General features: G+C 38.8%; 1 protein-coding gene across 3 annotated transcripts in view; it reads left to right on the top strand.

Moving 5' to 3' along the window:
- Window positions 1-13,704, top strand: part of CDH22 (cadherin 22) — a 200,118-nt gene that overhangs the window by 180,271 nt on the left and 6,143 nt on the right. For 2 of the 3 annotated variants that reach the window (XM_072403805.1, XM_072403804.1), the window contains 4 exons: window positions 4,333-4,466; window positions 5,912-6,033; window positions 8,822-8,939; window positions 11,835-12,086. In XM_072403805.1, the coding sequence (XP_072259906.1) occupies window positions 4,333-4,466; window positions 5,912-6,033; window positions 8,822-8,939; window positions 11,835-12,086 (626 nt within the window). Of the gene's footprint in view, window positions 1-4,332; window positions 4,467-5,911; window positions 6,034-8,821; window positions 8,940-11,834; window positions 12,087-13,704 lie in introns of those variants that run through there. The other variant, XM_072403806.1, reaches the window with a different exon arrangement.

The raw sequence follows: 13,704 nt of genomic DNA, 5'->3' as shown, positions 1-13,704 counted from the left end.
CTGCAGATTTGTGGCTCTTTATTTGAGACCCAGGCCTGGCCCACCCATTTCTTCTTGACAATTCCAGGCCTGGATCCCAAATACAGAGCCCCAAATCTTCAGCGACACAATCGCGCATGGCCCTATCCAGGCTCTTCCATCCTTTTCCAAGGAAAGCTGATGCCAAATTTGGAAAGTATTTAATTCTTCTACAACATATACGGACAAACTTACATTTCCCCAGTGCTACCGTGAATGCATATATAAAGATGTATACCATAAATCTTTAGAAAGTTCCAACTATCAAAAAGTATTTTATAGTCAAGTACCAAACTCATCTGCATCTCTTTCTCAATGAAACGATGAAATGGAATTAATGTTTTGAAATTTAGCCAAAATAGCCTTATTCAGTAAAACTCTAATGCAGTGCCCACAGTAACTATCAGAAACCTTCTTGCATAAATCGTTCATGTTATTAAGCAGACAGGCAGTTGCCGGAATCACTTTTCTTAGAGATGTGAACAACCAGCCAGTTAATCTGTCAAGTACTCTAAAGTGTACTTGGTGCTGCTTATTGATAGACACAGGTGCCGATTTAAAACCCAGTCCTGGATTTCCATCACTAGCCCTTAAAGGGATTCAGTATTTGACTCCCAGATAATTGGCCTTCTATAAGCACAGAGGACTGCACCTAATGGTAAATCCAATCCTGCTGTCACTGGACATAGAAGTATTTGTAGACTGGTCATAAGGCCATCTAGCTATATTACGACCCTAGCTGTCTGCTCCCTGGTTTTGGTGCTCCCAGTTGCAGGTAGTAGCTCTGAGTTTTCATTGACTTTTGCTCTTTGTTGCTTTAACATGTTACCATGTTACATGTTCATATGTGTTGTGTTAAGGCAGATCATAATACAAACAGGTTGCAAATACCCAACCAATGCAGACAAAAAGGACATGCCTTATTTTTCTCATGACCACAACATTTTTGGGTGTTTTGGTGCATTTCAGGTATGACTAGTTAGTGTGTTGGGTGCCAAAAAAATGGCACTTCAAACCATTCAATAATGCACATTACTTTGCCTGTTGGTATGGTCATGATCTGGTGCCATTACTGAGCCTAATTCATTAAAGCTGTCCAAGGCTGGACAAGATACACTTTCATCAGTGAAGCTGAGTGATCAAGCAAACCTAGAATGGGTCTGCTCCAGGATTCAAAACATTTGTTATCAAATAACAAATTATTTTGAAGAAATCCATTCCAGGTTTGCTGTATCACCCATCTTCACTGATAAAAATGTATCCTCTCCAGCCTTTGAGAGCTTTAATAAATCAGACCTTTTGTGATAATGTGTTACTGCAATGCACAGGTGTGGATAGACTCTTCCCCACAATGATATTTCTTGTTTCAAGAATATGGTATTATTAGAGGGAAGGTGGACACCATCCTTGCTTAGTAGCCCTAGTTATGAGTCCCACTGGTTGTGATTTTTTATTTGAGTGTTTTATATAATTACTGTGCACAATGCATACTTTGTATTACTCCGTGTATATATTGTTACATATATTCAGTATTTGCATTACATTATAACACACATTTTACATTGTGTATAGTTAAGTGCAGTTCTATATTTTTTGACAAAACATTTTACTAACAACCACCAATTATATCAGAAGTAAGTGTTCCGACTGTCTGTTTTTTCTGCATTTGAAAGAACTTAATGTATTTCTAGAGTCATTTTGGCTGTGTGTTCTTATATGGTATATATTTTGATTATAAAAAGAACATAATGTTCATTTTAATAATGTCTGTAACTGAACCTTGAAGTTCATTTCATTGGAAATAATTATACTGGTTTAATATAGTAATTGCTGTGGTTAGATTTCCAATTTATTATTTAAGGGATTTAACATAAAGTTAAAATCCCTTTTTAAAACTGTAGTTGGGCTTTTAAAAAAGCTTGTAAATGTAGCAGAACATTTTTCTTGGCAAGATGTGAAACATTTTTTTTTATAATTCTGTGCTTTATGGAATACATACACAGATCAGACCATCCAAAACGTCTAATTTTGGCATCACAATTTACAGAAGGTTTGGCCATCTGTGTACCAAAAATTGTTTTAGGAATAATAGAAGCATTCGTTGCAGAGCCACAGAGAATCAGGAAGAATCCTATTTCCCAGGTGCACTATTTAATAACCCACTATATTTGATGAATGATTGTAGGTTAACAAAAAGCTGTCTGAGATGTATTTCTTCGGTCACCTCCCTATCCTGATGACTGGGCAATGAGGAAGCAGAATCACACTTATGTGGTTATTTCTCAGTAACCCTCCTGTAAGCTACCAATGCTAGGCCAACACCACTGCCCAATGCAACAATTATCTCACATTTTGTGCCTTTTGTTTCTCTTGAACTGCTGTGCTAAGGAAAAAGGCTGTACAAGGACAGATTTTGTTAAAATAAACTTATCTTCATCATGCACATTTGTAGGACTCCCCCCTGTACTTACATTTCTTACTCTGATTGCTTTTCACACAGCTTCTCATAGTGGCTCTGATTTTTTTAAAGCTCCCCAAGACTGGAGAAGATAAACTGTCATAGTAGAATCTGGGATAACAAGCAAACCTGGAACGGCCCAGGATCCAATCTATTTGCTAATAACAAATATTTTGATGAAACCCATTCCAGGTTTGCTAGATGACCCAGGTTCCCCTATGATAGTCTATCCAATCCAGTCTTGGGGAGCTTTATTAAATCAGGTTTGGTGTGTGTTTAAGAACATCGGTCGCCAGCGGTGGTCCGCAGCTCTGGTCGGTGCACCCCCGAGCGGGGTCAGGAAAAGGACCCACTGGGGGGATGTACCAGCCAGAGACACAGACCACGTCTCCAGTACAGTTCTAGGCTCAGGGGTTTAGGCGGGATGTGTCCACACATGTGCACCACCCGCCCACTCTCCCAGCGCAGGCTCAGATCCGCATGCACGGTCGGGAGCCGGTGATTTTAGTGGTCTGCCGGACCAAAAAGGTTGGCGACCAGTGTTTTAGAAGATGCAGCCAACCAAGTCAAACTCCACCTAATTTCCTGGCTGGAGGACATCCAGTATTATCTAAATACTAACTATCCCCATCTAACTATCCATGTATCATCCTTTCCATTTACTGGATTTTAGTTCAACATCACCTGTGGATGTTACCAGTTTTAGGAAGTGCCCTTCCCCAGCCTCCCCCCAGCTCGCCAATAGACATGACCTGTCTGTATTGCATAGGGAAACACAAAAACCATAGAATAAGTTAGATTTTTCCAAGTCTAACATTTTAAAAAATGTAAGTGTGAGGTTCTGGATCTAGGGTTAAGATAAGTCCAAATTGTAGAGTATAATGGACCTAATAGTTAGGTAGCTCTCTTACAAGTAAAAGCCCTGGGGGCATCTTAGGTGCATATGTTGAAGGGAAAATAAATGTGCCAAACCAATGGTTTAGGAGCAGGCAGCACCCCTATCTGTCTTCATTATCATTCCTATAAGCCATTTCAGCAGATTTCAAGCATTGCGCTAAAAACTACAAAATCTTAATTTACCATACACTAAATATTAATGTTATAGTTAATGACAACAACATACAGAATATTTTTTTTTAGTGCTATGACTTACATACAAACACTGTTTATATCTCTATTAGCGTTATTATAGGGTGAACACCATAACTCTTAAACACATCAGGTTGTTATCTTCAGAATGATAAAATAGAGTAAATACCCCTGCATCTTAAACCATGGCACTCTGGTTTTCCCCACATTTCCACTCTAATGTTTCAGGGACTAGGGAGCAAATGAAGTGTAGGAGGGTGAAGACATATGTTTTAGAGCAGCGATCCCCAACCCATGGGCTGCAGACCATGGCTGGTGGGTTTGGGCCGCGGGTGATGGGGGGCGGAAACCATTCTTGCACTGTTCTGGAGCTGGTGGCAGTGTGGCACTGGGAGCATGGATGGCTCTCCTGGCACTGCTTGCATGAGGGCAGCTGGAAGTGGCAGAGTGGTGTGTGATGTACCGGGGCGTGGCAAAATTTTGTGCTGTGTTGCCGGGCCCCGCTATCGGAAAGGTTGGGGACTACTGTTTTAGAGGAAAGTCACCATGTACAGAAATAGCTTCAATGTGCTCATGCAGTGCAGGATAAAACAGCTATTTCAGGGGAAACTAAAAGCAATAAAAGACTTACAACAAATTACCAAAAGCTATTGGCTATGTAAGGACTGGCTCTTAAAAATTTTTTCCATCTAATTTATTCAAAGTTTATTCTTCTACCTTATTTCTTCAAAAATATAACTTACATTGAAATGCATTTTATCACCCAGGTATTCACTGGACAAATTGTCTGATGATGGAATTTTTGAAATTGATGAAGAGTCCGGTGAAGTTAGGATAACCAAACCCTTGGACCGTGAGACCTCAGGCTGGCACAATCTGACTGTTCAGGCAATGGAAGCAGGTTTTCTTACGTCTTTATTTTACCTCTGTCATTGTACCAGTCAGTGTCATGTATCTATTTTATTGGTCTACACCCATCCTATTTTTGGATGTTATCTTCCATCTAATTGTTGGCCATAGGTGAGCTTAAATTTCAGGCAATGAAATCAAAATGAAAAAAAAACATTCAGCTTAAATTTAATTATACAGATAAAATATTTGCCATTTGGTCTTTTTCATGTGCTGAATTCTGATGAAGTCCTATGTACTCTTTGTTCCTAAGCCTCAATCTCAAGTCCTGGCTACTTGCCTCTTCTGCCTGGAATATATGGTGCTCAGATTATGACTATTCATCAAGAAACTAAACAGCTGTAAGTGTTCCTGCCCCAATCACATCAGTCAACAGAAATGCTCCCCACTGTGTTCTTGAAACAACCTTTAAGCCCGGTTGGTTATTAATACAGAACAGAGCATTTCTGGTTGGTTATTATTACAAAGGGGAGCCTTCTTACCCAGATGACATCAGGGCATCCATAACTCCGGGTCCTTTTAATTTTGTACAGGACTGGCACTGAATAGGGTGGAGAAGAAGTGACCACATTAATGGTATTAGGAAAGAACAATTTTTTTAGAACTCATGCTTACTTGCCAAAATGGCACCGACTTACCTGTTCCCAGATGCCCTGCAGCGATGACAACAGGTCCATTTTCACTTCTGATTTGGTAGCAGACTTTGGCGTCCCTGTCGATCCTCTTCTGCCATTGGACAGCCACTGATGATGGGGCACATGAACAGGAATTACATTGTCCCCGATAACCCCTTTGTAAGTGGCGGTGCCAGGCCTTCTTTTTTGGCAAAAAAGACTTTGCATGTCTCTTTTGTCAATTATCTCTACCTTCTGGTTACTTTTTGTTTTTAAGATGGCTTTAATTTCATACACCGGTCTCCTCTCTGCCAAGTCATGTGCTGTGAGTAGACAGCGAAAGGAGAAGGAGCACAGTTCTAAATGCTTCTATCACTCCTGCCTTCCTCCTCCTTAATATGATTTTTTGCACTGCTGCACACCTTACTGACTCCTTTTATTGTTTGTCTCTCCTTCTCTTTGTGCTCTGCTGTGCCGATTGTACAGTAGACAAGAGGTTTATACCAAGTCAAATTCAGCTACTTACAATGGATTAAAAATACATTTAATGATGTACTAATAATTACAATGCTTATTTGCCTTTTATATCTGCCTGAAGTTCAGCTTTAATTATGACAGTTTTTCAAAAGAAAAGTATGAAAGCTCAAAAGAGCACAACCTTAAAAAAGTGTCCGTAATTGCTTTGTTTAAAATAGTAGGGTTTTTCTGTAGCCATGAAAAATCAAATAGGTAGATAGAGTGAATGATGTGCAAAACAAGTCTTAGGAAGCTTGGTCATGTGTAGTGGAGAATCACTCGTTATGGCTTTATGTAATCTTTACAGATGACCCTCAGAAGGTTTCAACGCTGGCCCTGCAAATTCGCATCCTGGATGTAAATGATAACCCTCCGGAGTTGGCTACACCACATGAGTCTTCTGTTTGTGAGGATGCTCTACCTGGACAGGTAATGCACAACCTCAGAAATTAATTTGAATGACCAATTGTGAAAAAAAAGCTAGGTTTCATTTAAAGAATATTTCCACCAGGCACAAACAAATGAAGAATGGTTAGGATCTGAAGTGAACATTTCACTTTCTCAATCTGCTTCACTCAATATTGCTGCCCTGAAGGGGTAATCAGGCATGGTTGTGACTTTTTTAAAATATGTAAAGAATGTTAGGTAAAACATATAGAAGCTGGACCAGTAAACATGTAATCCAATAACCTCTCCAATACATTTTGCTATTTATATTTAGTTATTACTTTATATCAGTTATGTATATAAGATAATACTTGTTTAAATATATATTGTATGCAATACAATGTAGAAGGCTTGGACCCTCTGTTTTTTTATTGCTGCCTATGTCCAAGCGGTAGAGATTCTTTGTCCATTTGTTTTGATGTCAATTAATACTAAGACAAAGCAATGGAAAATCATAGGAGGTGATGGTAAATCTTCCAATTGGTGAACTGATATTTGCTGAAGAACAAAATCCTATTAGGGGTTTTAAGCACTCTTGAAGCTGAAGTTTAATCTACTTATATTATACCTTACCTGGTTCCCATTGTATTCTCATCATTAACATGCTAATAAAAATACTAAGGTCTATTTATAAAACAGAAAATCAGACATTCCTTCAAACATTTCCTGGTGGTGATCTTTCAGGTCCATGTGTTTCAATTGCAGTAATTGATTCCAACGAGGGAATGTCCCTGTTTTATAAATAGAGCCTTATTTATATAATTAAATAAAAAAACTTATATCACTGCCAAAGAAAAATCTGAATTAGAAGACTAGAAGACTTAGAAGAGTTAAAGTCAGGTTTCCTGATTTACTTGGTCCAAAGTCAGGGTTTCAAAGAGTACCAAGGAGGGTGCACTATTCAACCCAATTGAAAGTATTATAAAGCAGCACTTCCTCTGTAGCTTTTCAGGAATAAAGAACTCTTTAAGAACTTTTTTCAAGAACACTCGAAGAACACTTCTCCTGATGGAAAGGTAAATATAAATCTTCAACTTTTACATGGCATAACGAAGGAGCACTTGAAACAAATGAACTTTACAAAATAAACCTAAAATATATTTTATAATAATTTAATAGGGCATTCAGAAAGGCAATGAAAAGCAAAATAAATTAACCCAAAGTCTTGCACACTGCTCTCAGCAGGATGCTGTACACAAAGAATAAGAGATAACAAGAAAGATTTAAGCTGCGTACACACTTCCAATTTTTGTCGTTGGAAAGGATCTTTCACGATCCTTTCCAACGACAAGGGAGTGCACGATGCATGAACGGTGCTGTACATACAGCACCGTTCATGCTCTATGGAGAGGGGAGGGGGAGAGCGACGGAGCGGCACCCTGCTGCGCGCTCTCCCCTTCCCTTTCATTAGGATCGGCTGTCGTCCATCGTCCGTGGATCCGGCAGGTCGGTCGTCCGGACGATGGACGACACCGACTGTACACACGGCAGATTTTCGCCCGATAATTGGCCGATGCCGATTATCGGGCGATAAAAATCTGACGTGTGTACGTAGCTTAACTGACCCTACAGCTCTTTCACACGATGTGGTCATGCCTCATCAAGGTACTGGTATCCTATTAATTTCCTTCATAGAAACAAACATACATCACTTTAGGATTAGGCAGTTTTCCTTATCATTTATTTTCTTTGTACAGCCATGCTTAAAAATTTTTGCCACAAGTGGTTTTTGCTTACCCAAAGTAACCTGTGGCTATCCAATCAAATTTCGGTTTACTGGGGATTGATGAATTCATCTTGGTTGCTAAGGTGTACTGGACTTTACACTTAAAATTACTAAAAAGTCTGTTTACAGCAAATCACCATATCTTTTTATTGTTTCAAACAAACTAAAAGTAGTCCTAATCTGAAGATGTTTTCATTTTGGATAGAGAAGGAAATAGAATAATGGAAAAAATCAGTCAAATCATATGTGGTCAAATCAGTCAAGAAATCCAACTGGAACTGGAAATTCCAAGAATCCATTTTTTTTAATGAGCCGTAGTGTACCTGTCAATGACAAGTATAATACAGCTCCGCCAATCTGGCTACCAGGACAGTGACAGATGTTATTGTCTGTCAACTGGATTGGCTAAGCACTACTATATCTACCAATGACAGGTTTGTGTCAGATCAAAATTCGGATTACCCAAATAATGAATTCTGATCTGAGGTTAAAATAGCTGCAGTCAGAATCAACTCCAATTGAAACTATCTGACTACCATTAGTAGGGAGTTTTTTTTACTTTATTCATACTTTATCCCATTCTAAAGATTTACCTCTACTTCCTGTCCTGCAGACACAAAATAAAGTGAAAATGAGTTTCTGTAAAACATAAATTTCTCTTAAACAATTGTCATCAAAACAAATGTCCCCATTGGAAGATTCCCCTGCTGTTCTGATGACAGCAAAAAGTTTGGACAAATAGTTTTTTTTCCCCCAGTGGGGACTTGTAGAGAGACTCTACAGTCTAGGAGACTGTAAAAACAACCTGACAGAGGTTCCAACCAAAGGTTCTGATCCATCACTTCTCAATCAAAAACTAAAATGTTTTGGTAGACTTTTACAAGATGGGTAGCTTCATTGCTATAAATGTATTGCCAGACAGGGTTGTTATTTTTTTGCTGACTTTTTATACTAAATGTAGGTACCACATTGCAGTTTGTGTACATCAAAGTTTCCATACCTGTCCAAGACTCCTATAAATATTATCTACTCCATGTACTGTAGCTTATTCAGACGATCAGTGTGGTGGATCGAGATGAGCCAATGGGGGGGCATCGATTCTACTTCAGACTTGCACCTGACCCCAGCGCGGAGCACCACTTTACGCTGCTCAATGTCAAGGGTGAGCGTCTTGTCGGTCACCTGATATCCCATTCTCCATTTTCTTTGCCATTCTTAATTATGTAATCCATATCCAAATATATCATTTGTCATCATGTGATGTTCATATACTCATTAGCCTATTAAGTGATCCATAACCACTGATCCGTACAGGTCCAGGTCCTATTAAATAAATACTTGCTCTCCTTCTAAACAGCATTGAAATGTAAAGTCTTATTTTCCTCCATGTTTGTCTTCTTCATTTGGCTTAAATAAGAACTGGATATATTGTATGTGGAAGCCAACCAGATTCAAACTTTCTTCTCTTTACTGTGTTGGTTGCTAGAGGGCAATGCTGAAGTCTTGGAAAGTCCTACATGAAGGTCACCTATTCTTTCATCACTTAAACCCCTTTTCCTTTCCCCAGTATACCATGGGACCTATTTATAAAGCTGGAGATCAGCATGATCACCAGCATGGGGCTGTTATAAATACATGTAAAAATAGATAACCCATAATCATAAAGGTAGTTTGGCCACGTCTCTAGAACATATAGAAAAAATTATTTTGTAGGTCAGGAGTCATTCAGCATAATACTACCCACCAAATGGATTGGTTTGGTCCAATTGCCCTATACATGAATGAGGGGATCAGTTCGCACGATCATCATTTGGTCAGTTTATGAATGATTACTTCTGTTTACCAATGATTTTAAAACCAACGATTTTAAAACGAGTAGCGTAAACAAGTATTTTATATAAAGTAGCATCTCTTGTCTGCTCTATGTAGGATAACAAGAGGAGATCAATACAGATTTAGGTATTCATTAGTTCTATGAAGGATACATTTAATAAGATTGAACAAATGAAATACCTGTCTGTGTCCAGCCTTAGGCAGAGATAAGCGTGCAAAGAATCTCACGGATAGCTTACTCAACATGCATCTGAACATTCTAAGTGTCTCTTTTAGCTCCTTACCCCATGTATGGCCTTGATAACTATCTGTAATCCCTAAAATGACAAATGTCAACATATCAAATAGAGGCAAAATATCCTAAAACTCCATAATCTTTATCTGTATATGGATTTTTTTTTATTAGAGATCTCCTATTATTAGATCTTTCAACCCTGCATGGGACACCAGCAGTCATCAGTTCACAACCCTTCTAACCTAAATGACACTATGTAAAAGACAGGCAAAACATCCTGAAACTCTATTTATAGGGACCTCCATGCTTTATCTTTCCTAACCCTCTGCATGGGACACTAGCAGACAGTGAAATACTTGACATAAGTTGACATAAGTGATAGCTTGTCAGAGTATAGCGTTATTCAAACTTCCATAGAGAAGGAACAACCATTACAGCAGTCAGTATGGATAAGCATTTTTATCATTAATAAATTATATTTTTTTGTTAATATTTTTAACAACAGTTTCAGTACAATAATTTACTACAATTATGTCATTTGTGAATGTAAAGTTCTCATAGTTGCCACTTCCTTGCACTGAGCTGCATGACACCTAGTGCATCCTCTTCCTGTCTTTCCCAGGTTTCATTGGCAAGTTCTTAGGACTTCAATGGTCATGTCATGATATCAAGGTTGCACTTCACAGCACATCTAGTAATACATGGCCTACAATCACCCTATGAATTGCCAAAGTCTTGAGGATGTTTTGCTACTTCCAGACTTTGACTTGAAGACTCTATTTCTTAAGGTGATAGAAAATTTGTAGAAAGATTACAGGGTTTCTGGAGCCCTGCTTAATGTGGAATTAAAACCCACAGGGCACAACTACACAACCTTCGTCTTTCTTCTCTTCCCGTATATGACCTTTGTCCATCTTGATTGGCTGGGATCACCTAACTAACTACTGTGTGCAGGGAAAGCTGGGATTGGTGGGCATCCTGGCAACCAAAGCTGACAAAGCATATGCTCAGCCCAGCTTTTTTACCAGATACCCAGAGTAATCAGGCAGGTAAAGGGAATTATTGCAGTAGGGATATCACCTGTCCATTTCTGCAAAAATGACCTGTCTGATCATGGATTCCTAATTGTGGAAAATGTTGATATTTGCTTTAGTTGCAATTGCAGATTGCAAATTAGATTTTTTTTTACATAGCTGGATGCAAAATATTAAATCAGGACTATAGTTTTGCATGGAAGAATTGTGAGCAGGCAGGATTTTTATTGCAGAAGGCACAGGTGTTTCCTTTGGTATCAATTTGGCTAGATCTGACACTCAGAACAGAACCAGATAAACATGACTGAGTTTGTAAAGTCTTACCTCTAATTTTCTGTGACTGCAGTGATAAAGCCTAAATATTACTGTGCAGTCTAATAGACACCTGAAAAAAACTCACAGCTCGAAGGACTGGGATACACAGGCAGGCCATACCTGATACTACTTCTTATTTTGAAAAATTATTGGATCTGCTATGAACCTCAAGGGAATTCTGCAACTGACAGTGAAGGAATATTTGTAATTCTGATCAGTTGTAAATACATTGATCCAAACTTCACCTAACTTACACAAGTGAGTTGGATCATGTATACAAACAATCAAGTACATCCCATTGGAAATCCATTTGTCAATCTAAGAAAAAAGGTCAGTAGGGAAAACTCTCAAACAGGTGTTCAATGTTTTGGGACTTCTGACTGATCAAATACTTATCAGAATATTGCTCAGATCAAGTCAGACCTGGCCAGAGATCTGCAATACAAGTCTGTGTGACAAAATTCATGCAAAGAAGTGCGTCCATTACCCAGCTATGCCAGCCATCAGTCATAGCAAAATGGGTCAAAAGTCAAACAGGACCAAGGGTGTCAGACTTCATCAGATCTTTAATACCAATCAAAGCATTTGCCATTAAAAATGATTTAGATTCTGTCTGATATGACTGCACTTTACCCTGCAGATAACACAGCGTCAGTACATACACACAGGATGCCATTCGACAGACGGGAGCAGGACATGTATATTTTACCAATTCTGGTTGTTGATGGAGGTACACCAGCCCTGAGCAGCACAGGAACCCTCACCATACGAGTCTGCGGCTGTGACAGCACTGGGGCCGTGCAGTCATGTAACACCACTGCTTATGTGATGGCTGGTAGTCTCAGTCCTGGAGCCCTTATCGCCTTGCTGGTGTGTGTCCTGATCCTTGTGGGTGAGTTCACTTAATTTTACTATTTTTTTTACCTGTTAAAATTATAATCTGACCATTACAGTAGAAAAGGTTGGTATACCAGATAAGTTGGTTTATTGTTTGCTTTTTGTGGTACATTTTATACTATTTTTTTTATGACTTTTCACCAAGTGATCCTGGAAGTGACACTTTTCCTATCCTATAGTGTCAATGGTCATTCCTCAAACTGATCTATGGAGGCGCAGAATGGTCACACAGGAAGTTTTGTAGGACTACAGAACACCAACCTCTAACTCATTTGGTGTTTAGAGACAGAAAGAACAGGGATGTAATAGTTTTAACAAGATATGACAACAACTATTTAATGGTGTATTTACCACACCTAAATGAGAAGTTTATTGTAACCCAAACACTATCCCAACTATGCAGCTACAAAACGGATTTTGTTAGAGTTTTTGTTGCCAGAAAAAGTAATTTGCTGATTAAAAAAGATCGGTGGCACAGGCAACCACCTACAATATCTGTTTTGCCAGTCAGTTTTTATCGAGTTACAGATCACTAGGGAAATGTATAGTGATAATATACTGTAGCTGGTTTACAATTTTAACTAAGACCCTGTATAGCAAACTATACAAGTTTCTTGGGTAGAGTTATACAGGCAAGTATCCTTTTCAAGGCAAATATCTATGTAAAGAGATTCTTGTTATCCAACATTATCCATATTTTGGTTACTGGTGTCTCTAAGACCTGATGGAACCAAACCTCCAAAAATATGAACTGCCGGGATGTTATTATTTACCTTGGTTTGTTACCTTATTTTAAAATCTATATAGTGTCCTATAGCCTGTGGGATAGACAATGTGGTTAATATACCAAAGCTATAGAGTAGTTTCACTTGTTCAGTAATAGTTGATAAGGTGATAAGGTGAAGGATGTTCACTTCTATAATCATGTAAACACTCTCCAGCCACTTTATTTTTTACACTTGTTCAACTGCTTGTTAACACAAATATTGTATCAGCTGATCACATGGCAGCAACTTAATGCATGGAGGCATGTGGACATTGTCAAGATGATCTGCTGAAATTCAAGACGATAATCAGGGGCAGAAAGGTAATTTAAGTGACCTTGATGGCATGGTAGTTGGCTGTTGTTGGCATAGCTGCTGATCTGTTGGGGTTTTCACACACAATCATCTGGTATGTACAAAGAATGGTCCAAAAAAGGGAAAATATCTAGTGAGCAGTAGTTGCCTGGGTAAGAAATGCCTTGCTGACCTCAGAAGTCAGAGGAGAATGGCAAGACTTGTTTAAGCTGATGGAAAAGATACAGTAACTTGAATAACCACTTAAATTTGAGGTTTGCAAAAGAACATCTTAAATTCACAAAGTACATCTAAAGTAGATGGTCTACAGCAGCCACCAGGAGCCACTCTGGTCAGCAAACTGCATGTCAACTGGGCTACAATTTATACAGGCTCACAAAATTTGGATAAGAAAATGTTGCCCGGTCTAATGAGACTAAATTTCTGCCTCGACACTTGAATGGTAGGGTCAGAATGTGGTGTCAACAACATGAAAGCGTGAATCCATCATACCCTGTATCAATGGTTGGTGGTAGTGGTATAATGGAGTCGGAG

The sequence above is a fragment of the Pyxicephalus adspersus genome, chromosome 3, assembly GCF_032062135.1.
Source record: "Pyxicephalus adspersus chromosome 3, UCB_Pads_2.0, whole genome shotgun sequence".
NCBI lineage: Eukaryota > Metazoa > Chordata > Amphibia > Anura > Pyxicephalidae > Pyxicephalus > Pyxicephalus adspersus.
The sequence above is the reverse complement of the archived record's forward strand: the minus strand, read 5'-3'. Positions and strand labels throughout refer to the sequence as shown.